The sequence below is a fragment of the Anabrus simplex genome, chromosome 6 (assembly GCF_040414725.1).
Source record: "Anabrus simplex isolate iqAnaSimp1 chromosome 6, ASM4041472v1, whole genome shotgun sequence".
In the NCBI taxonomy this organism is placed as follows: domain Eukaryota; kingdom Metazoa; phylum Arthropoda; class Insecta; order Orthoptera; family Tettigoniidae; genus Anabrus; species Anabrus simplex.
The window spans coordinates 218,808,293-218,833,790 of NC_090270.1; the positions used below are offsets into that span (position 1 = coordinate 218,808,293).

The 25,498-nt window shown below is 39.0% G+C and overlaps 1 protein-coding gene across 2 annotated transcripts in view; it reads left to right on the forward strand.

The window, feature by feature from the left end:
- The window catches only part of LOC136876344 (nuclear receptor coactivator 6), a 113,286-nt gene extending 88,710 nt beyond the window's left edge, over positions 1–24,576 (forward strand). For both annotated transcript variants that reach the window (XM_067150200.2, XM_067150201.2), the window contains exon 4: positions 20,164–24,576. In XM_067150200.2, coding sequence (XP_067006301.1) covers positions 20,164–20,488 — 325 coding nt within the window. In that variant the 3' untranslated portion in view covers positions 20,489–24,576. The remainder of the gene's footprint in view (positions 1–20,163) is intronic.
- The last annotated feature ends 922 nt before the right edge of the window (positions 24,577–25,498 follow it).

Genomic DNA, 25,498 nt, shown 5'->3' on the forward strand with positions numbered 1-25,498 from the left:
CGAGTTGGTGAGTTTCGATTATAATAGCAGGCCACATTGCCTAATGCATACCTGCCAACTTTCCCGATTTAGGCGGGAGACTCCCGATTTTCGAGAGTTTTTCCCGCCTCCCGATTATTCTCTTATTTCTCCCGATTTTAGTTTATTTTTTGGTGAACTTCAAACATTTGTTTTCAAATCCCGCCATTTCAGCTTTTTTACGCCAGTGGCCGGAAGTCCTTCACTCATTGGCCGCTTTCAAATGAAATATCGACGTTTATTAATGCGAGAAATGTGCGCGAATGTGCGATGTTTATTGAAACTTGTATATCGCGACGCGTATATCGATTGTCGATCTCTCGTTCTCGCGTGCTATGTTCGTGTTCGTTCACATCAGTCTAGTTGATTCCGTTCTCTTTGGTCAATTCTAGAGACTAATCGCTAGATATTGAGTTTTTCTTAGTAATTTAGTGACAAAGACTGGTGACTTTTCTAGAGATTTTGGGAGCCATTTGGAGACAATTCTGACTAATTTTAATTTATCTCAATATAAATAAAATAAGCGTTTTGTCTGTACATTGCTCAGAATTTAAAAAGAATGTTATTTCCGTACCGGTCGTGTAAGAAGCTATTGTCACGTTACGCGTTTGCTGAACTGGCTTCTTAAACGCACATTGTTGCAATCCTAATTTAGATTTTAGGTCTTTTACTTTGTGTTTTCTTAGTTCAGAATTAACAGGAAATTCACTGTCAAATTTTTTGTGGTTAGTCAAAAAATGTCGCTGTACATTACTTCTTTTAGGAACAGACACGCTAGCATTACACAATAAACACACAGACTTTCCTTTGTTTTCAATAAAGCAATACTGGTCCTCCCATTCACTGTTAAAGTTATAATTTCTTTGCCTTTTAGCCATGTTACGAAGAGTTATGTTTAATGAAATATAACTGATTATAAACTGAATAATTTAAAGTTTAAATGTACGTACATACATACATACATTATCATTATAGACTGTTATGCCTTTTAGCATTCAGTCTGCAAGCCTCTGTGAATTTACTAAGTGTCGCCACAATCCTCGATTTGCAACTAGTGTTGTGGCCTCATTTAGTTCTATACCTCTTATCTTTAAATCGTTAGAAACCGAGTCTAACCATCGTCGTCTTGGTCTACCTCTACTTCTCTTACCCTCCATAGCAGAGTCCATTATTCTCCTAGGTAACCTATCTTCCTCCATTCGTCTCACATGACCGCACCACCGAAGCCGGTTTATGCGTACAGCTTCATCCATCGAGTTCATTCCTAAATTAGCCTTTATCTCCTCATTCTGAGTACCCTCCTGCCATTGTTCCCACTTGTTTGTTCCAACAATCATTCTTGCTACTTTCATGTCTGTTACTTCTAACTTATGAATAAGATATCCCGAGTCCACCCAGCTTTCGTTCCCATAAAGTAAAGTTGGTCTGAAAACAGACCGATGTAAAGATAGTTTCGTCTGGGAGCTCACTTCCTTCTTACAGAATACTGTTGATCGCAGCTGCGAGCTCACTGCATTAGCTTTACGACACCTTGATTCAATCTCACTTACTATATTACCATCCTGGGAGAACACACAACCTAAATACTTGAAATTATCGACCTGTTCTAGCTTTGTATCACCCATCTCACATTCAATTCTGTTGAATTTCTTACCCACTGACATCAATTTAGTCTTCGAGAGGCTAATTTTCATATCATACTCATTGCACCTATTTTCTAGTTCCAAGATATTAGACTGTAGGCTTTCGACACAATCTGCCATTAAGACCAAATCGTCAGCATAGGCCAGACTGCTTACTACATTTCCACCTAATTGAATCCCTCCCTGCCATTTTATACCTTTCAGCAGATGATCAGTGTAAACTACGAACAGCAAAGGTGAAAGATTACAGCCTTGTCTAACCCCTGTAAGTACCCTGAACCAAGAACTCATTCTACCATCAATTCTCACTGAAGCCCAATTGTCAACATAAATGCCTTTGATTGCATGTAATAGTCTGCCTTTAATTCCATAGTCCCCCAGTATGGCGAACATCTTTTCCCTCGGTTCCCTGTCATAAGCTTTCTCTATATCTACAAAACATAAACACAACTGCCTATTAATCTCGTAGCATTTTTCAATTACCTGGCGCATACTGAAAATCTGATCCTGACAGCCTCTCTGTGGTCTGAAACCACACTGGTTTTCATCCAGCTTCCTCTCAATGACTGATCGCACCCTCCCATCCAAGATGCCAGTGAATACTTTGCCTGGTATACTAATCAATGAGATACCTCGATAGTTGTTGCAATCCTTCCTGTTCCCTTGCTTATAGATAGGTGCAATTACTGCTTTTGTCCAATCTGAAGGTACCCTACCAACACTCCATGCTAATTTTACTACTCTATGAAGCCATTTCATCCCTGCATTCCCACTATACTTCACCATTTCAGGTCTAATTTCATCTATTCCTGCTGCCTTATGACAATGGAGTTTATTTACCATCCTTTCCACTTCCTCAAGCATAATTTCACCAACATCATTTTCTTCCTCCCCATTTGCTTGGCTGTTCACAACACCACTAGGATGATTTCCTTTTACATTGAGAAGATGTTCAAAATATTTCCTCCACCTCTCGAGTGATTCCCTGGGATCTATTATGAGTTCACCTGAGTTACTCAAAACACTGTTCATTTCCTTTTTCCCTCCCTTCCTAAGATTCTTTATTACTGTCCAGAAAGGTTTCCCTGCTTCTTGACCTAGCCTTTCCAAGTTGTTACCAAAATCTTCCCAGGACTTCTTTTTGGATTCAACAACTATTTGTTTCGCTCTGTTTCTTTCATCTACGTACAACTCCCTGTCTGCCTCGGCCCTTGTTTGGAGCCATTTTTGATAAGCCTTCTTTTTACGTTTACAAGCTGCTCTCACTTCATCATTCCACCAAGATGTTCGCCTTTTCCCATCTTTACACACAGTTGTTCCTAGGCATTCCCTTGCTGTTTCTACTACAGCATCCCTGTATGCCACCCATTCACTTTCTATATCCTGAACCTGCTTACTGTCTACTGTTCGAAACTTCTCACTAATCATATCCATGTACTTCCGTCTAATTTCCTCGTCCTGGAGATTTTCTACCCTTATTCGTTTGCAGACAGATTTCACTTTCTCTACCCTAGGTCTAGAGATAGTTAGTTCACTACAGATCAGATAGTGGTCTGTATCATCGAAAAATCCGCGGAAAGCTCGTACATTCCTAACAGATTTCCTGAATTCAAAGTCTGTTAAGATATAGTCTATTATGGATCTGGTACCCCTAGCCTCCCTTGTGTAGTGGTGAATAACCTTATGCTTGAAGAATGTATTCGTAACAGCTGAACCCATACTAGCACAGAAGTCCAGCAAACGCTTCCCATTCCCATTAGCTTCCATATCTTCCCCACATTTACCAATCACCCTTTCGTATCCTTCAGTTCTATTCCCAACTCTCGCATTGAAATCGCCCACTAGCACTATTCTATCCTTGCTGTTGACCCTGACCACGATGTCACTCAATGCTTCATAAAACTTGTCAACTTCATCCTCATTCGCACTCTCACATGGTGAATACACGGGCACAATTCTAGTCCTAATTCCTCCAACTGACAAATCTACCCACATCATTCGCTCATTTACGTGCCTACAGAAACTATGTTGCGTGCAATGGTATTCCTGATAAAGAGCCCTACCCCAGACTCTGCCCTTCCCTTTCTGACACCTGTCAAGTACACTTTATAATCTCCTATATCTTCCTCGTTATCTCCCCTTACCCAAATATCACTTACTCCTAGCACATCCAGATGCATCCTCTTTGCTGACTCAACCAGTTCTACTTTCTTTCTTCCATAGGCCCCATTAATATTGATAGCTCCCCATCGAATTCCATTTCGTTCGCCAAGTTGTTTCCAAGGAGTCCCTCGCCTGTCAAATGGGAGTGGGACTCCGTTACTCCCATAGGTCCGAGGCTTGCTTAAAATTTTCTGAGCTCGGTAGATTCATGAAGCAGGATGCTAACCTACTTACACATAGTCCAAGTGAGGATCTCTCCTCTAACGGGTTATGGACCACCGGTGGATTGTATAGTCCTAACCGCCTGAGCACAAGGAGGGCCAGGACTCAGAATATGTCCGAGATGCCCACTCACATTCCATAGTAACTGGTATCCCGAATCTCAGGACCACTTACTAGGCCACTCAGCCGTTGCCCATGGTTCACGAACTAGGACGTGACTACAGTAACCCACAAGCATGAACCATAAAATAAAAAAATAAGCACACGAAACATGTTGAATGTACAACTTATCACAACACAAGGCACTCAAAACATATTCCATAAGCCCTGCATAAGCTCACAAGTAATACTGAATGTTCGCCTGAAAGCTAGGAACTGGGAACATTCCAATTGCAAGACTTTCATAAATCGTTGGTTCATTGTTTACGGCACAGCTTTGTTGGGATTAAAGTTTCTTTGTGGGCACATTGGGTGTCCCATTGTCATCCTGTTGAAACTCTGTCATAGTAGTTTATGGCATTGCAATCAAGTGAATCATAAGGAAGTGGTTCTGTTCGCAGAATAAATTTGTGGCTATATTTGGCTCCGTGAGTAGAGAGGGCCTTATACCTGGCGCTAGCCCCCCCACAGTGAGAGGTTTGTGGAGGATTTCCCTTTGTCGCAACTACTTACTTGTGGAATAGCTCTCTTTCTGAACCTTTCTTCTATCTCTTCACTAATTGTGGACACGAGTCAGTTAGGCCGAGATCACATTTATGGCTTACTCAGAGCTCTTTGTGTATTTGGAGGTACGGATATAACAAATTTCCTGACTTTGAAGATGGTATTTTTAAGAGAAAAGTAAGAATATTTTTTGAAATACAAAAGTATTGTTTTCAAATATTAAGTAAAATTTAATTTGGAAATTAATTGCGAAGGGTGCCATAAGAGGGCACCTCGGGCACCACGTTGGACAGGGCTGTTGTAGATCATTTCAAATTGAACAGATATTGTGCCATTCGTTTCGTGATATGACACCGTGTAGCCACCAAATACTTCGAAAGGAAGGTATGCACCATCATTAAGATTGCCTCCATATTTTGATATTTTTTGGGGGTGGGGGTGGGGGGTAAAAATTAAAAATTTAAACCTCTCTGAATTTTTCCGTCAGTTACAGGCTAAAAGCCATAATTTTGCCAAATTTAAATTTCTAGCTCGTCTGACAGATTGTGCCGCCATCTTTATTTAGGAGAATGGTTAAAAATTAGGAATTTCAGGAAGCTTTTTAGCACATGAAACTTATAGGTTATCGTTTTGGATAAATATATCCGGGGAATTTTGAGAGTTTCCGATTTTTCTAGGTATCCTGAAGTCCTTAGGTTTTATGTTACCAAGTTTTAAGTTTCTAAGATGCCTGGAAGTGCCTCATTAATTCATGTGTATATTTATGCTTGCACCTTAATTTTATGTATATATATACTAGGTGATGTACCCGTGCTTCGCTACGGGATTCTCAGAACGGCTGACTTTGTGGTTTTCCTTACTGAAGTCAACATAGGTCATTACAAAAACGTCAGTAGGAAAGTAAGGATTAAAAGCAATGTTATCATATAAAATACTCGATCAAATTAAAAACCGCACATTTTCTCACTTTTAACAAACAGTTCTACGGTATTAAAATTATAAAATCCTTTTATTTACAACCACCTACTCAGTACAACACAATACAATACAATACACTCATTGAATTATAAAATAATCATGAAGTGTCTTAAATAATGGAACATGTTTCGTTCGGCATAGCAAACGTCATCAGCCATTAATGTACAGAGACTAGGTCAGGGCCCTGAGCTTAAAATGATCAAAATTGTGGTCTCATATTAAAAGAATAACAATGTTGTAATAAAAAGTAATAATATAACATTAGACTTAGATTGTAACAATATGTAGAGATTAACAGCGAGAGTTTGTCGTGGAATACATTGAACGATGGTAATCTGTGATGTTAAAAACAATCAAGGGGTTGTTAAAGTAAAAAATAGATATTGTGGGCATTAAAATATACGTCAGTGCATGAACCATGGATTAATTATTGAAGATGGAGTTCGTTCAATTATGTAAAAACAAGAGTTGAAATAGAGTTCATTGAATAGTACGAGTCCAAATTGAACCAGTCAAAAGGCGTATAACGACGAAACTAAGGTTGATATGACGTGATCTCCACTAGTTACGAATTCTGTAGGAGAGATGATCTCGATGCCAGAAGGAAATACAAGTTAAACTAGTCCATATTCACGCGCTAGCAGTAAAACTAAAATCGTATGTAACATAGAACACCAATAATGGACTCATTAAGAGTAACGATGATCTTGAATATAGGGAGAGTTCTAGCAATCCTTAGATGAATAGAGCAGATTATGGCACAAATTGGAGTTTGGAATCTGAAATGAAAGAAAAAGGGTTTTATAATTTTAATATATTATCTTCAATACGGTTCTACACTATGAGATTAATTACAGTACTATAGTGCCGATCTAACACTCCAAAGTTCCAGAGCTGGAATGACCAGGGCTGTAGACAACCGTAAACACTCCTCTGCCATTATTCCGTTAAATATGCACTCTGCTCATTCCAATCAGTGCCTCAGAGTAGGGATTGAATAGCTTGAATGCTTTGATGAGCCAGTGTGTTACGCACCAGTAGTGACAGAAAATTTATGTACCAGAGGAATGGCATGCTAAAGAAGAAAGTTATCTAACTCCCAGCTACTTCCCGCCAATAATCAGGCAGGCTGTTATACTCGGTACAACTGGGCAAGTTAGCCGTGCAGTTAAAGGGCACACAGCTGTGAGCTTGTATCCCGGAGATAGTGGATTCAAGCCCCACTGTCGGCAGCCCTGAAGATGGTATTCCGTGGTTTCCCATTTTCACACCAGGCAAATGCTGGGGCTGTACCTTAAGGCCACGGCCGCTTCCTTCACACTCCTAGCCCTTTCCTATCCCATCGTCGCCGACATATCTGTGTCGGTGCAACGTAAGGTAAATTTTAAAACAATATCCGGTACGCAGCAGTAATCCTATCTATCAGAGTTGGGTGGCAACAGATGACACAAAGCACATCGCAACAAACAATGGTCAAAGTAATGTTATTGTTGATCAATTTTATGAGCTTTCTATATTGTAGGCCTTCACATTTATAGCATAGACTGTAGTTCCTTATTCTCCAGCTTAACATACCGATTTTTATTAAATTCTGTTTGCCAATTTTCTTGTGACTTGGCGCTGATATGGACTTGGTAAGAAAAATCCAAATTTCTGAATATATTGGTGATAATAGCCGGTACGTTAACTATGAATAACTCAGTCCGGTGGTATTTGAAGGTGCTCAAATACGACAGCCCCGTGTCGGTAGATTTACTGGCACGTAAAAGAACTCCTGCGGGACTAAATTCCGGCACCTCGGCGTCTCCGAAGACCTTAACAAGTAGTTAGTGGGACGTAAAACAAATAACATTATTATTAACTATGAATAAGACATAAATGATCGGAAATTTAATAGTCTATAACTTTAGTTGTGTAGTATTTATATCGATACGACCACTAATAACATGAATATTTGAGAATTAAATTTTAGGCCTTGAGTGAATAAAATTATTTATGACCTAGAATGATAGCGACTTATTCCCCAAATATGTATACCGATTTTCATTAAAATGGGACCACTAATAACAATATTTCAGAACTGAATTTTAGGCCTTCCCCTAAACTACCATTTTTGTCGCCCTGAATACAATTATTTATGGCCTAAATTGTAGGGAGTTATTCCGCGACTTCGCTTACCGACTTCCTTTAAGATACGACCACTAATAACAAATATTTGAGAATTAAATTTTAGGCATTCCCTTAAACTACTATTTCACTCAGCGTGAATACAATTATTTATGGCATGGATTATAGCGACTTATTCACCAACTTTGAATACCAATTTTCATTAAGATACGACCACTAATAACATAAATATTTGAGAATTAAATTTTAGGCTTTCCCCTAAATTACCATTTCACTCAGCGTGATTAAAATTATTTATAGTCTAGATTGTAGCGACTTATTCCCCGACTTTGCATACTGATTTTCATTAAATTCTCTTCAGCCGTTTTCTTGTATGGATTATAGCGGCTTATTCACCGACTTTGAATACCGCCTCTATATACCGATTTTCATTAAATTCTGTTAATCCATTTTGTCGTGGCTCGGCATTGATATGGACTTAGCAACAAAAATACAAATTCATGAATACCTCTGTTATCATAGGTGGTATGGTAAAAGTGTATAAGACATAAATGATCGGAAATTTAATTTTATATAACTTATGTTGTATTTATTGGTAGGACCACTAATAATGTAAATATTTGAGAGTTACATTTTGGGCCTTCCCCTAAACTACTATTTCTCTCAGCGTGAATAAAATGATTTATAGCCTAGATTGTAGTGGCTCAACTCCCGACTTTGCATACCGATTTTCATTAAATTATCTTCAGCCGTTTTCTCGTGATACATGTACATACAGACAGACAGAAATTACAGAAAAGTAAAAAGTGCATTTCCTTGTTACTGTCTACATGACCGATACAGAAATACCATGATTTTCAAATTCTGAGCAATGTACAGACAAAACTCGTATTTTATAGAGAAATATACACACATACACAGTATATATAGATTGCTCCACACAGACTTCCATGTATTAATATAGATTATATTTCACCCTCTTCCACTAGGGGTGTCTTACCCCAACAGTATTTTTTCCAGATAGTAGGTAATGTTTGTACACCCCCCAGCCCATAGGGGGCCGAACTTGTACTATAAAAAGTCTGGAGTGTCACTATTCATCTCAGCGAACCCGAAAAGTACGGATTCAACACTATTTTTTAAAAAGAATATATCACTCCCCGCTCGCTCCCCGCCCCAAGGGGCCTGAAGTTACTCTTAAAAAGTCCAGAGTGTCACTGTTCATCTTAGTGTTTCCCCACATTGCTCGTCTCCAGATAGAAGTTATAAGTGTACCAAGATTGGTTGATATTACTCCAGTAGTTTAGGAGGAGATGTGTAATTTACATACATACATTCATTTTTATATATATAGATTGTATATATAGATTACATGTTTTTCATTATGATGGCCATTGGCTGCAATCATAATTACTATTATTAATTATATTTATAAACGTAACTGCACGATATCTGGGGTTATTATAATAACACTACATAGATAAATAATTAGCTATTAAATATTACCCACCCAGATTAAATATTACCCACACAGACAATAAATTAATAAAAATAACTCTGGAGACATGATATGGGCTTTAGGGCTTATGCCCTTATCATGTCTACAAGTACGGGCCATAAAAGCATCAATGTTAATTAGAATAACTCTGTTTGCTACATATTATGTTAAGAATATAAAATCCAACTTACACTATCATCTACTTCGTCAAATGAATTCATGCATATTGTGATGTCACTGTCAGGCACAGATTTTATGTTCCTGTAACTCTTCAGTAGTTTTTACCTGCTACATATAGTTTCTCCATTGTTGTGGAGATGCACCATTCATTATTTTTTTAAAGTACAGGTATGTCAGGGGCAGGATTGGACTGTGGGACACAAATTAAACGAACCATCCGTCACTGTTTTGGACAACATCCCAATATTTTGTTTTTGAAGCTGTTCTCAAAAATTCCATAGTTCATTGTTCCTGTCTTCTTCCGAATGAATGATCAGTCTTTTCTACTTTATCACGAGTCAATTATAGTGCAGTTAGCTATGTCATCTTACTAAGCTTTTTATCCTACAGGAGTTGCTGTCATATAAAGTTTTGTGTTAATAAATGTTGCTGCAGCCTTGTGCCTGAACCCAATTTCACTCGCGTACTTATACTGTCATGTGATAATATAATTTGATTCAACCCTGCTTGATTTCCTTTTTGTGGAACCATACTCAAAGCCCATATTTTGCACAAACCTAATGATCATCTTGCCTTTATACGTTAATTCGTAATGTGTTCCTGCCGTCTTTTCTCACATTATTTCAGTAAAACTTGGTGTACTAGCTCGTACGCCCTTTTGGTAGCGCTTGTAAACTGTTTGGCTCATGAGATTATGGATAAAATAAACTATTTAAGGTAACTTGGTTCTGTTAATACGTTGTGTATTGGGGTGTGGTAGTAGGTGAGGTTGATCCGTTGCTGAAATTTTCTGCATTGTACAGTTTCCTATTCCAGTAGCATGAGCTGTTAATTTGTTTATGTTTCAGGATGATAAAACCCCTCCCTTTTCATTTACACTCAAAAATTTCTAACATTTTGCACTACCTGGACAGTTTGTCCCCCTTCCTATAACAAGGTGTTTCTTCGTCAGGATTCTTTCAGTCGAAGGACCAGGATTTGAATAATCTTTCTTTTAGCATTTGGTTTATTTACTTCATGACTGCCTAAGCACGGTGTAAAAAGAGAAATGCAGTAAAAACAGAGTAATCCAAACTAATAGGGACTGTGGTCTGTTTGGATTTGGAAATACTGTAAAATCTCTTTAACCTGGACCAGTTTGGAAAAAAGAAATTGTTGCTTAGCGTAGTAAATGATTCGTTTTACAGAAAATAAATTGCTATTCTCAGTAGGTACATTACTGAAATTCTCTTGCCAGCAGGCGAGTTCATTATACTCACCCCACCTGCTGTCGCCACGCAGCAGACTAGTGACTCAACCCTCTCCTTCCCCCACCTGCGCCTTGCACTTGACATTGACCAAGAAACAATGTTCCTGAGTTGCGCTGCAATATTGGTAGTGTTCAGTTTTCCTAGCGTCACGGTCGAGGTACAGTATCGTTGTGCTGTTTCGTTCGCTCATCCGCGATGGCGACGAAATGGAAAGAACATGGCTGTGACAATGGAGAAAAGGATGGAAGCATTGACAAGAATGGTAAGGGAGAATCTTTAAAGAACATTGCTGCTGAATTTGGAGTAGGAACATCGACCATATCTGATTGAAAGAAGACCAGAAAACGCATTGAAGACTTTAGTTTCAAAATGATTTCTAAGGACAGCTTGCATTATTTGTATTTGTATTGAAAAGGTGGACCCTTTTAAGTTTCCTATCTTCCATTCTCAGTTCAATACGGACAAAAATGAAATTCTTAGATTTAAATAATCAGTGTAAAGCAAAAACTGCTAAACTAGAAAGCCTGGTTTTGTGCTGAAAGAGAACGTGGTTTGCCGATTTCTGGACCTATCATCCAACAGAAAGCATTGAATTTGAACAAACAGTTGCCCCATGCTGATTCAGGTTTTACAGCTAGCCAGGGATAGTTGGACAGATGGAAAAAACGGCATGAACTGCGTCAACTTTCAATCACTGGGGAAAGCTTGTCAGGTGATGTTGAAGCGGCAGAAAAACTTTAAAGAGAGTTTGAAGACTATTAAAAAGGAAGAATTGACGGCAGATCAAGTTTACAATGCCGATGAATCCTGTTTATTTTACCAAATATTGTCGAGTAAAATGCTAGCATCAAAAGTAAAAGATTCAGCGAAAGGGTATAAGAAAAGGAAAGACCGCCTCACCATAATTGCTTTCAGTAATGCGCCAGAAAATCACAAACTTCCTCTCCTTATAATAAGGAAGTCGAAAAATACCCTGTGCATTGAAAAATGTGAAACGAGATTCATTGTCTGTTGTTTACAGCTCCCAAAAAAAGTCCCCCTGTGGGTGGGGGCAGTACAATAACACCCAAGGTATCCCCTGCCTGTCGTAAGAGGCGACTAAAAGGGGCCCCAGGGGCTCTGAACTTTGGAGCGTGGGTTGGCAACCACGGGGCCCTTAGCCAAGTCCTGGCATTTCTTCCACTTGTGCCAGGCTCCTCACTTTCATCTATTCTATCCGACCTCTCTTGGTCAACTCTTGTTCTTTTCCGGCCCGACGAGGGAGGCCTAGGGAGTCTTTCATTTTCACGCCCTTCATGGCCCTCGTCTTCCTTTGGCCGATACCATTTTTTTTTTTTTGAAGTGTCGGACCCCTTCCAGTTTTCTCTCTGATTAATGTTATATAGGGATTGGTTGCCTAGTTGTACTTCCTCTTAAAACAATAATCACCATCACCACCACTCACAAAAAAAGTGCTTGGATGGTTAGTGGCATTTTCAAGCAATGGTTTTTCCAGAATTTTTGCCATCAGTAAAAAGATATTTGATGAAGTGTGGCCTTCCCTACAAGGCAGTTTTGCTGATTGACAATGCACCTTCGCATCTGTCTGTCAATCAGCTAGTCATTGACGTTTTTACCACCTAATGTAACTTCTCTTGTTCAACTGATGGACCGAGGAATTCTAGAAATAGTTTTTTGTTATTTGCTTCATGTTGCACCGACACAGATAGTTCTTATGGCGACAATGGGACAGGAAAGGCTTTGCAATGGGAAGGAAGCAGCTGAGGCCTTAATTAAGGTACAGCCTGAAGTCATATAAGCAGCGCGCCCGAGAGAGGAGTGTCAGTTTGGTCGTAGCCGAGGCACCGACAGTCGCAACAACAAGCATGTGCAGGCCAACTCACCGCAGGAGGAGAGCAGACATCCAGGCCTTTGTTCACGGGTCTCTGAAGCAGAGCGGTCTTACACGTCCTTCAGGAGGAGTCACCCCCTGCTCTCAGCCCAGTCTTCCAGTCACCCTACGAGAATTATGGACTTCATTTAATCCAAGAGATGATGACACTCCCGAAGACTACCTCCAACATCTGCCGCAGCCGCCAGTCACGTGATGACTGGGATATTCCCCGGGACTCAGCACCATGGGATACCGCAGATTTCGGTGACTCCACCTTGCCCACGCCGGACGAGGCCGAGGATGATTCTTCACCTATCCACGCCGACAATGTCTATGAAACATTTGATGACCCAAGCTTTTGGAGACCGGTTAGGCTTATTCCACCGCCGGAAGGACAGCCGCTACCACCAGTGCCTGATTTTGTTACCTCAAAAAAGAAACCTACCAGTTACACAACAGTAGCGGTACCAGTAGCATCTGCAGTTCCATATCAAGATGATCCCATAGGTCGGTTCGCTGAACAACTCATCAAAGATGGTGCAAGCTTACCTCGCCCCACACAAGCTCCACATGTCTACGTACCAAGATCTCCATCGCCACTGATGGACAAAATTATACTGGATCGTCGCCAGCAACAGCTCTTGGTGCCTCAAGAAATCACTGACGCACACCCTCTATTCCTAGTGGCAAAACCTAATGGCAGTGCTCGAGTTATTCACGACCTCGGCAGATGGATGCCTTTCTACACCACGCCCAAGTGTTCACTAGTGGGGCCAGCTAGAGCTCTGGCCAAGATACCACCCTTCTCTCAACTCATCAAGATAGGCCTTCGCTCCGGCTTCTAACACATACCGATACGAACGAATCACCGTCGGTTCTATGGAGTGTGCTACAGGGGACGCGCCTATGGATTCACCCGTCTCCCGATGGGACACCCTTTAGCACCGGCAATTAGGCAGCGCTGGGCTATAGCAGTGACCAATATCTTGCAGGAACAGTTCGGAGTGAAAGCTATTTGTTACTTGGACGATTGGCTTATATACAGTAATCATATACCGGTTGATGACATATTATTATATTTGGATTTAGTCTTAGGAATAACAGTGAATAGTTCCAAATCTGTGTTAGTGCCTACCAACCAGGTAGTATACTTAGGGGTGTTGATTGACACCAATACCCAAACACTCCGCCTCACCCCCGAAGTGATAGGTCGTGTGCAAACTTATTTGAATGTGTTACCTAGGGTACAGCAGGATAACCTCGCACGTATCACAGGGTACATGGCCTGGATACTATATGTGATGGCTTGGCCAATGTTTGTGGTTAAACATGTACTCAGTCGTGAAGCATACTGGCCAAGAAAAATCCTTAATCCAACCACCTTGCAAGCCACGCGCTGCATCTCTCAGCAGACACACACAGTATCAGTATATCCAGACGCCACCCCACAAAGTATCGCATACTGTTCTCCGCAGCTTGAACAGCAGAAGCTCACTGCCTTTTTTTACTACCGACTTAATTTGTAGCTATATTTTGTATAGAGCAAATACATACAGTGTATGTGATTTAGGTGAAAGTGTGCTGATAATCATTTCTAAACTCTATTAAAAATATTTTGGTGATGTACAGTACTTGTTTTTTAATCATTTTTCCGTCATTCTCGGGATAACCCGGATTTTCGTTAACTCAGATCGGCCCTGGTCCCAGTTGACCCCGGTAAACAAGGTTCTACTGTACTGGGATTATCCAAAAGAAACCTGTAATGCTCTATATACAGTTTGGTTTACAGTTACAGCTGCAGCAGCTGTAAGGCACCGTAGTAATGAAACAGAGGAGTGAGGGTAGAGTGACTGACTGGAAATATAATCTTTACCATTGGCATTAAGTTTTGTAGAACGGTATGTTGCTGCTGCAGCGACCTATGTTATGTTCAGGCATCGCAAGCACGTGTAGTTTCTTACGCCGAAACGGGATTACCAATGCCAATTTTTCTAATCAAATGAAAGTTCCTGTGTTTTCAATGAAATGTGAAAGTTACATAAATAAAGAGGAAAATGCAGCATTGTTAAACAATATCTTACAAAATACAGTAATGACTTTTTTTTTTTTTTTTTTTTTTTTTGCAAGAAACATGCTTTGTAAGTACAGTATAAAATACAACACAAAATTGCTTACAGTATTTGGGTAATTTCTGTTTTCTAGCTTGGCTTCTATTAGAGTTACAGCACACTAGAATTTAATTAACAATATACTGTATGGTTCATGGTGTGGGTTACTGTAGTCACGTCCTAGTTCGTGAACCATGGGCAACGGCTGAGTGGCCTAGTAAGTGGTCCTGAGAGTTGGGTTACCAGTTGCTATGGAATGGGAGTGGGCATCTCGGACATATTCTCAGTCATGACCCTCCTTGTGCTAAGGCGGCTAGGACTATACAATCCACCAGTGGTCCATAACCCGTTAAGAGGAGAGATACTCACTTGGACTATGTGATAGTAGGGTAGCATCCTGCTTCGTGAATTTACCGGGCTCAGAACATTTTAAGCAAGCCTTGGAGTCCCACTCTCATTTGACGGGCAAGGGACTCCTTGCCAACAACTTGACGAACGAAATGGAATTCGATGGGGAGCTATCAATATTAATGGGGCTTACGGAAGAAAGAAGGTAGAACTGGCTGAGTCAGCAAAGAGGATGCATCTGGATGTGCTAGGAGTAAGTGATATTCGGGAGATAATGAGGAAGAGGTAGGAGATTATAAAGTGTACTTGGCGGGCGTTGGAAAGGGAAGGGCAGAGTATGGGGTAGGGCTGTATATCATGAATATCATTGCACACAACATAGTTTCTGTTAGGCACGTAAATGAGCGAATGATGGTAGATTTGGCAGTTGGAGGAATTAGGACGAGAATTGTCTCAGTGTACTCGCCATGTGAGGGTGCAGATGAGGATGAAGTTGGACAAGTTTTATGAAGCATTGAGTGACATCGTGGTCAGGGTCGGCAGCAAGGATAGAATAGTGCTAATGGGCGATTTCAACGCGAGAGTTGGAAATAGAACTGAAGGATTCAAAAGAGTGATTGGTAAGTGTGGGAGAGATGTGGAAGCTAGTGGGAATGGGTAGCGTTTGTTGGACTTCTGTGCTAGTATGGGTTTAGCAGTTACGAATACAATCTTCAAGCATAAGGCTATTCACCGCTACACATGTGAGGCTAGGGGTACCAGATCCATAATAGACTACATCTTAACCGACTTCAAATTCAGGAAATCTTTTAGGAATGTAAGAGTTTTCCGCGGATTTTTCAATGATACAGACCACTACCTGGTCTGTAGTGAACTAAGTATCTCTAGACCTAGGGTAGAGAAAGTGACATCTGTCTGCAAACGAATAAGGGTAGAAAATCTCCAGGACGAGGAAATTAGACAGAAGTACATTGGTATGATTAGTGAGAAATTTCGAACAGTAGACAGAGGCAGACAGGGGATTTGTACGTAGATGGAAGAAACAAAGTGAAACAAATAGTTGCTGAATCCAAGAAGAAGTCATGAGAAGATTTAGATAATAACCGGGAAAGGCTAGGTAAAGCAGCAGGGAAACCTTCCTGGACAGTAATAAAGAATCTCAGGCAGGGAGGGAAAAAGGAAATAAACACTGTTTTGAGTAATTCAGGTGAACTCATAAGAGATCCCAGCAGTAATTGCACCTATCCATAAGCAATGGAACAGGAAGGATTGCAACAACTATCATGGTATCTCATTGATTAGTATACCAAGCAAAGTATTCACTGGCATCTTGGAAGGGACGGTGTGATCAGTAGTTGAGATGAAGTTGGATGAAAACCAGTGTGGTTTCAGACCACAGAGGGGCTGTCAGGATCTTATTTTCAGTATGCGCCAGGTAATTAAAAAATGCTACGAGAAGAATAGGCAGTTGTGGTTATGTTTCGTAGATCTAGAGAAAGCATATGACAGGGTACTGAGAGGAAAGATGTTCGCCATACTGGGGGACTATGGAATTAAAGTTAGATTATTAAAATCAATCAAAGGCATTTATGTTGACAATTGGGCTTCAGTGAGAATTGATGGTAGAATGAGTTCTTGGTTCAGGGTACTTACAGGGGTTAGACAAGGCTGTAATCTTTCACCTTTGTTGTTCGTAGTTTACATGGATCACCTGCTGAAAGGTATAAAATGGCAGGGAGGGATTGTTAGGTGGAAATGTAATAAGCAGCCTGGCCTATGCTGACGACTTGGTTTTAATGGCAGATTGTGCCGAAAGCCTGCTGTCTAATATCTTGGAACTTGAAAATAGGTGCAATGAGTATGGTATGAAAATTAGCCTCTCGAAGACTAAATTGATGTCAGTAGGTAAGAAACTGACCAGAATTGAATGTCAGATTGGTGATACAAAGCTAGAACAGGTCAATAATTTCAAGTATTTAGGTTGTGTGTTCTCCCAGGATGGTAATATAGTGAGATTGAATCAAGGTGTCATAAAGCTAATGCAGTGAGCTCGCAGTTGCGATCAACAGTATTCTGTAAGAAGGAAGTCAGCTCCCAGACGAAACTACTATCTTTACATCGGTCTGTTTTCAGACCAACTTTGTTTTACGGGAGCGAAAGCTTGGTGGACTCAGGATATCTTATTCATAAGTTAGAAGTAACAGACATGTAAATAGCGAGAATGATTGCTGGTACAAACAGGTGGGAACAATGACAGGAGGGAACTCTGAATGAAGAGATAAAGGCTAATTTGGGAATGAACTCGATGGATGAAGCTGTATGCATAAACTGGCTTCGGTGGTGTAGTCATGTGAGGCGAATGGAGGAGGATAGGTTACCTAGTAGAATAATGGACTCTGTTATGGAGGGTAAGAGACGTAGAGGGAGACCAAGACGACGATGGGTAGACTAGGTTTCTAACAATTTAAGGATAAGAGGTATAGAACTAAATGAGGCCACAACACTACTTGCAAATATAGGATTGTGGCGACATTTAGTAAATTCACAGAGGCTTGCAGACTGAACGCTGAAAGGCATAACAGTCTATTATGATAATGTTTGTATGTATGTATACTGTATTTACATTTTATTGTGCTAAATACTAATTTAAGTGACTCTTTACTGAGCAAGTGGCTGGATGGTTTGGGTCACGTTGCTGTCAGGTTGCATTCGGTGGGGTGGTGTGGATTTGAACCCAGCTGTCGGCAGCTCGGAAGGTGGTTTTCTGTGGTTTCCCATTTTCACACCAGGTAAATGCTGAGGCTGTACATTAAGGCCACAGCCGCTTCCTTCCCACTCCTAGCCGTTTCCTGTCCCATTGTCGCCATAAGACTTATCTTTATCAGTGAAATGTAAAGCAAATTGTTTTTTGAAGTTTAGGTACAGTACTATGAATAAATCCTTTCTTTACATTGCAAGAAATATTTTTAATTCTTTTTTCCTTTATCAAGGATACTGTTCGAATTGACATTTCGGATTACACAGCCACGCAACACACACCATATACAGTGGCGGTCACAATAATAGAGCCACCTCTATTGACAGGATTAAGAACTAGGATATCTATTAGTTCGCAAAATCTCCACGAGTGCCGTATTGTCAGTCCCTTTTAGACGTCAGGGAAGACGTCGTTGCTATCTGTAGTCGGGCGAAAGGAAGAGTTTGAGCTAGACGTGTGAAAAGAGGCATAAAGGTAAGAATCTTATGGGTCAAAATAATAGAGCCGTTGTACAGAAGTCCCGTTCAAATTGATGTTTTGCAGTTGTTTTGCGCGCTAGCCATATTATTTGTCAACAAACCTCCACTCAGTATTATTTTGTATGTAAATTGACGTTTGGTTTTGTTTACATTCTTCTAGATGGGCAGAGCAAAGCATACAAGTGATGATGAGCGTATAGTAATGTTCCAGATATTCAAACGTGGGATGTCCATGAATCAAATAGCCAAATAGTTACACGTTTCGCGAAAACGAGTCCAGAACGCCATTAGACTGGCAAAACAAACGAAGCCGCAGGTGGAAAACAGGGGGCGACCTCGTGTAACTACTCCTCGCGTAGACAGACTCATCACTAGGGAAGTAAAGAAAGACCCATTTTTGTCAGCACTACGACTGAAAGCCATTTTGTTTAGCGACAATAATGATGATCAAGCATCAACCTCATTGATTCAAAGACGACCGAGATCCACAAAATTGAATGGGCGCATTGCGAGACGGAAGCCACGTGTTTCAAAAGCTCATGTTCAGAAATGGTTGGCCTTCGCCTGGAGAAATGAACAAAAACCTTATATTTGGTGGAGGAACATCCTTTGGTCCGATGAAACCAAGTATAATAGGTTTGCCTCAGACGGAAAAGTCTATGTGCGCCGCCCACCAAACCAGGAATGTAATCCCAAGTACACTTTAAAAACTGTGAAATACGGTGGCGGAAGTGTTACGGTATGGGGATGTTTTTCGTGGTACGGCATTGGTCCAATCATAGCCAGCAGCATAATGAATGCAGAAATGTACAAAGACATCTTGGCAAATGTGATGCTGCCTTATGCTGAAGAGGAAATGCCGCTGAAATGGGAATTCCAGCACGATAATAATCCAAAGCATACTGCAAGGATCATAAGGCAGTTTTTTCAAGATCACCATATTGAAGTATTAGAGGGGCCACCTCAATCTCCTGACGCATCACCTATTGAGAACTTCTGGGAGATCATAGCCAAGAGAATTGACCGCTCAAAAGCTACATCTTCAGATAAACTTTAGGAAGAAATCCGGAGGGCCTGGTATGCGATCAGCAGCGACGAATGCAGGCGTTTAGTCGACTTTATTAGTAAGAAGTGCAGGGCAATCCTCGAAAATAAGGGTTACCCCACAAAGTACTAATGCACTCCTATGCAAAAACGACTGTTCCTGTAAATTTCATAAGACTGAGATCAAGTACAAAATATTTGTGTCAATTGGCTCTATTTTTTTGACCCTGTGGTCTGGTATTCTTTTGAATATTATTGATTAGTTTGAGTTGTGTTATCTGTATAACTGACTGTGGTACAGTGTGACTCTGTTGTAATGGTGCCTGTACAACTTAAAATTTTGTTTCCATCATAGTACAAACATGTCTAGTAATAAATTTGCACTTTATTCCAAACCTTTGCCAGGTGGCTCTATTATTTTGACCACCACTGTATTTTTACAACTTCACATCAAATCAGGAACTAAACTCTTATGTTATTGACAACCTTGCACCTTGCTAATGAGGGCTGTATTGAAATTGGTCTTTGCTCACTGTTAACATATATCGAGATGGTTAGGGAGAGGGTCGAGAATTTCTTTATAACTTCTTAAAACAGACTGTGTCTTAACGAGTCAGAACTATATGTAAATGGCATCGATATTGATGTCTACTTTGGAATTAATCTATGTTTATTTTGGCCTCCTTTCTGTAATAAGTTCCTAATTAAATAACATTTCTTTGACAATATGACTTCCTGTGGTAATTAATAGAGGGATTTTACTGATAATTTCAGGTAAATTTAATTTTCATTCCTCTTATGTTCTTTGCAGGTGCAGTCTTTGCTCAGCACAATATCCCACACAACAAGGCTTGCTTCAGCATCGACAAGCCTATCACAAAGAGACTAGTCCACAACCTGGAAGTGAACTTGCGTTACCTATTGTAGATCTGAAACAACCAGGCACTCTGAGCCGTTTGGCTGGCCTTGGAGTACATCATTATATTCCATTGTCACAGCTCTCAAATTCATCAGGTGGTTACTATGGTTTACCCATTGTGTCTCTGGATGGCAGTAGACCTCCTGTTTGCAATCTAAGTGGTCTAGGCTCATCTGCAGTATTGTCACTTGGACCTATCAAGCAGTTGCCACGATAAGTGTTGCCATGATATTTTTTTATAACCTGAACAACTCCACCCTTTTTGTGTTCAAGAATGTGAGAAAATTTGCTTTTTCAAAATGTGTAGTCAAGTGTAATAAGATAATTATTTATTATTACAATTTTGAATTTGTCATTTAACATGCTCTTGATCTATCAGGAAAGCAAAACTGATAGTTGTAAGAGTTGTCTTCCTTTGGAGTAGTTTAATTTGTTCTTTCACTGTTATGTTGACTCATACTCTTAATTTATTATCATGTTCGGATTTGTGATACGTGACCAGCCTGTTACTGATAAAACGGGAAGGTTGTGAATAGCTGCAAGGAAAGATATGTTTTTTGACAAGTATTACCAATGGAAACTCTGTCTTTCACAGAGGTGTTGGCTTCTTCCATGAGCTTCTAATTCATCTGCAGGAATAGGCATCAATTTGATGTGAAATAGAAACAATAAAATGTGTCTTTTTTTCATTACTTTATTAATAGGATGAGTGATTCTGATGTGATCTAGATAGATATAGGAAACTAGGATCCCTTTCTGGGAGAGTAAAATTCAAAAAGAAGTTGATATAAAGCTGTTCTGTATTTGACTACAAATTCACCTTGCTAAAAGATATTTTGGGAACAGTGTTTTAAAACTTTGTGAAACATTTATATTTTAAAAAAATGAAAGATGCAGCCTGAAAGTGCTGTTACTTTCACATCAGATCATTTTAAGGAAAGGACTTTCTTATTTTTATTTTTTTACTTTGGTTTCTTACTGTTTGCTCTCAGGATGAAATATTACAATTATCAAGAGGTCTTGCTTCCATTTCAGTTACAGAGATCTGTTTAAACCCTAGCATTGTCCATAAATGCTACCAGATGGCAGAATGGACTTAGTCTGATTTACTCTATCAGGTGGAATGGAAACTCATGGATTTTTTAAATACCAAAATTGACTTCACATTTTAGAAGTAATCTGTGTTCTACCCTAGATTGAAAAAGTATTTTATTGTTACGTATATTTTGTAGTATAAAGATTGTTTGTACAAATTAAATATGTAAGTAATGTAAGTATGGAACGTGTGCTGGAATAATTGTGTATAAACTGTGACAACACAAGACTGAGTAGAGGTCATGATCTGGCCAAGGAACTGATGTGATAGTTGCAGCTTATTTTTCTTGTCTTTGATCTCTATTTGCATTCTTTTTCATTATGAAGGCAGAACTGTTGTTATAAAGTTGTTTCTTAGATCTGTTTTATTTTTAAGAACTTTTATGAAACTGCTTTATCTGGTGCAAATGAACTGAATTTTTCTATGCCATTAAACTTTGAATCAATATAGCGTTCAGAAGAAAATTCCGCCTCACTTTTTATAACAACAAATATAAGAATGTTGTTTATGGATTTCTGTTATCTACTAGCACTTTCAAGACATTTTTGTACTCTAGCACAGTAAAACAAGTCGCTTTTCTTTTTGTCATGTTATAAACATTGTGTACTAAGTATAACATACTGGGTAGTTTTCAAAATTTCTGTATCTCGGTTTATATATGGAAGAAATAAAATTCTTCCGAGAGTAATCATTTCAGACAACTCTGGACATTTTCTTTCCTATATTTGACTCTTTTACTTACTTCTAAAGTCAAGGAAATAACTTCAAACTGTCAGCAGTGAAAGATGTTTTCTTAAAATGCATTGTTTTAAAGATGTATGCTTAAAATCAAAGTATTTTACTTTAGAGTAACATGTATATGAATTCCATAATAAGGGAATAATGGTGTGAGTTTTTATATGACAAGATTGAATTTTCTACTTTGCCCTTTCGATTGGACTCATGCTTGAAAGATATAACCCAACAACTTTGGTTTGCAGCTTGTCTCTCCTCCTTGGGTTAGAAGTTGAACCTACAGAATTCAAGTACTTTTACTTACCAACTACATGACCATGATTTCAATAATCCTATTAATGGTATTTAAAAAAATACAGCATAGTTTTATGCGTTTTTGTGGTAACCTTGCTGTAGAAGAAAGTGTTCATTTTTTAAAGTGATTTGAGTATCCCTTTTAAAGACATTCCTTAACTGTGCTTCATTTTCCTTGTATGTTTATTTTCAGACAAGAGTTTCAATGAAATCTGTAAAGTTGTCATACAGTTCTTCATTGATACTTGTTTTATGTTACTGTTGACAACATCTTTGTCTGGTACTGACTGCAAAAATATTTTAGAGTACAGGCCATTGACATGTTTCTGTAATTGAAAATACCAGCACAGATCCGAATTTACCAACTTCATATTTTAGTTAACAGTGCATACAGTACGGCACTTTAAAAGTATTATGCATTTGTAAAGCAATTTAAATTCATTTTATTATTTTTATGCTCAGACTCGTGCATCAGTTATTTCATGTGAACAATTACCAGTATTTCCATACTGGAATAGAGGGTAATATTAATCAAGTGCTTAGCATCATCAGATTTAGAGTTCAGTGTGTAAGTTTGGATCAGTTTCTTAGAACTTCCCTCCTGACAAAGAGGTTTTAATCATAAATTTGAATGCATATGCAGTAAGTGTTTTAAAACATTTTCCAGCATTATATATTAACACTTGGTGAAATTTATTGAAACCTGTTAAAATGTGAATCTGTGATGCTGTGAAGCTCTTGGCTCCTAAAGCTTGTGTAATATTCAGATGGTACTGCACATCTTTTCTTGTTTTCCAAGTTTCTTGGTGCAAGCTTTGGCAAGTCCTTGAGCAAAAGTGGGAGTTATTTTACTTTCCATTATTTCAAATTACTATTTGTTTCTGAACTGATAAGTATTTTAAATTTGTTTACTTGATGATTGCATATAGCCTGAATGTTGTCTAGGAAGGTTAATAGCATGTTTTTTTTAAATACCTTGCTAGTTTTTTTTTTTAGTAGCTTTCCTATTTTCTCCCATAAGAATCATTGAAAATTCAGGATACATACATTTTAATTAGAATGTACATAAAACTACTTTCTATTCACTTTTCAGTATGATTGCAAGATGATATAAGAGTAAAAATTCATTGTTTCATTTGTGCTTCAGTAGATTCAAAAGTCCTTTTGCATGTAGAGGCACAACATTCTGGTGGCAATGATTGTTTCTCATTTTAATATGTCATCTGAATGACATTTTATTCAGTACTTTCAGTGAAATTTGTTTGCATTTCTTATGCGCACGCGAAGCAATGCCAGTTACTAACCTTTCTGTTCTAATGAACCATAAAAGAGAGAGAGAAAGAAGGGAGGGAGGCACCTTCATCTGGGGTTTCATAAGCTAGAGATTGTTCCTACTAAAATTGGTATAATTTTACTTTACAAAACGATTCCTTACACCTGCTCCACTCACTTCATGAAGAAAACATTTTGCATTTTTAAAATGTCTTGTGTAGATGTATATGAATTGATGATTTCTGTACAGATTCTGGAAGAGAATGTTATCTCTTCCTCTCTATCTCTCAAAATGTGATATGTTGTTAAGTGTGCTTATGCAAATCAGTAGATTTTGTTTCTGTATCTTCCATTTGCATTTTACTTTCATTAATGTTTTGGAACCTGTAATATCAAATTCTAACAGTTAAACATCTTCAAAACAAATTACAAATTTACAGAATAACAAAACTTCATCTTTCTCATCACTGGCTGTTTTTTAGAAGTTAGTTAAAAAATAATAGAAACAAAATTTCAGCTGATAAGATGAAATGTATCCTCCATTGCTACTGCACATTGCTACTACATAAATGCAATAAGGTAATGTTTTGCCAAAAGGTGCTACTTAGTTTTTCTCTTAATTTGCAGTTAGAAAACTTATTTAGCAAAAAGTGATTTAAGATATTCTACTGATCAAGTCATGATTTATTCAGTTACATCACCAGCTAAACTGAGTGCAATTGTTAATTTAATATTAGTAAAGACTTTATGACTGCCTTCATTGTGTACTGAAATGTATAGTGTGAATGTTTTTATACTTTTTGTACTACTGCATTGGTAAGGATGTTTCTTGGAGTGTGGTACTGTATAAAATAGACATGTGTACCTTGTTAATTTTTTAACATATATTAAAAAATTTATGAATATAATATGAGTTACCTTACTGAACAATAATCCTAATAACTTTTCCTCGATACTGTTATATACGTAGGTGTTTTGAAAAGTTCTCGGAATGTACTAGAATTAAGTATCTTACCTCGGTGGAACTGCTTTTATTTTTCAACATAGTCTCCCTGTAAACTAATGCATTTGGTCCAGCGATGTTCCAATGCCTTGTCCCATCTCGAAAATGAGATTCCTCCAGGCCTGCAAAATACCTCTCCAATTCGGCTGTCAGTTCTTCCCTTGTTGAAAATCTCCGTCCAGCGAGGAAAATTTTCAGCTTGGGGAATAGATGAGTCTGATGGTGCCAAATCAGGTGAATTAGGTGGATGTGGCAACAATTCGTACCCCAGTTCATGAAGTTTTGCCATGGCAATAACACTTATGTGCTGCGGAGCGTTGTCCTGATGAAAGATGACCTTTTTACTTGCCAAACCAGGCCTTGTTTCGCGTATCTTTTCCTGTAATTGGTCTAGGAGGTTTGCATAGTATTGCCCCGTAATTGTTTGGCCAGTAGGAAGATAATCTATCAGCAGAATGCCTTTTGCATCCCAGAAAACTGAGGCCATGACCTTTCCGGCCGAATGCACTGCCTTTGCTTTCTTTGGTGGTGGTGAATCGGCATGTTTCCACTGCTTTGACTTTTGTTTTGTCTCTGGGGTTTAGTAGTGGACCCAAATTTCATCTGTAGTCACAAACCGGTGCAAAAAATCTTGTTGGTTGCACTGAAAACGGGTCAGACTTTGTTCGGACATCTCCAATCTGGTGCGTTTATGGTCCAATGTCAAGAGCCGTGGCACCCATCTTGCGGATAAAATATAATATACCTGTTCAGAAGACATCCCTACAGCTTCAGCAATTTCCCGCACTTTCAGTTGACGATCCTCCATGACCATTTTATGCACTTTT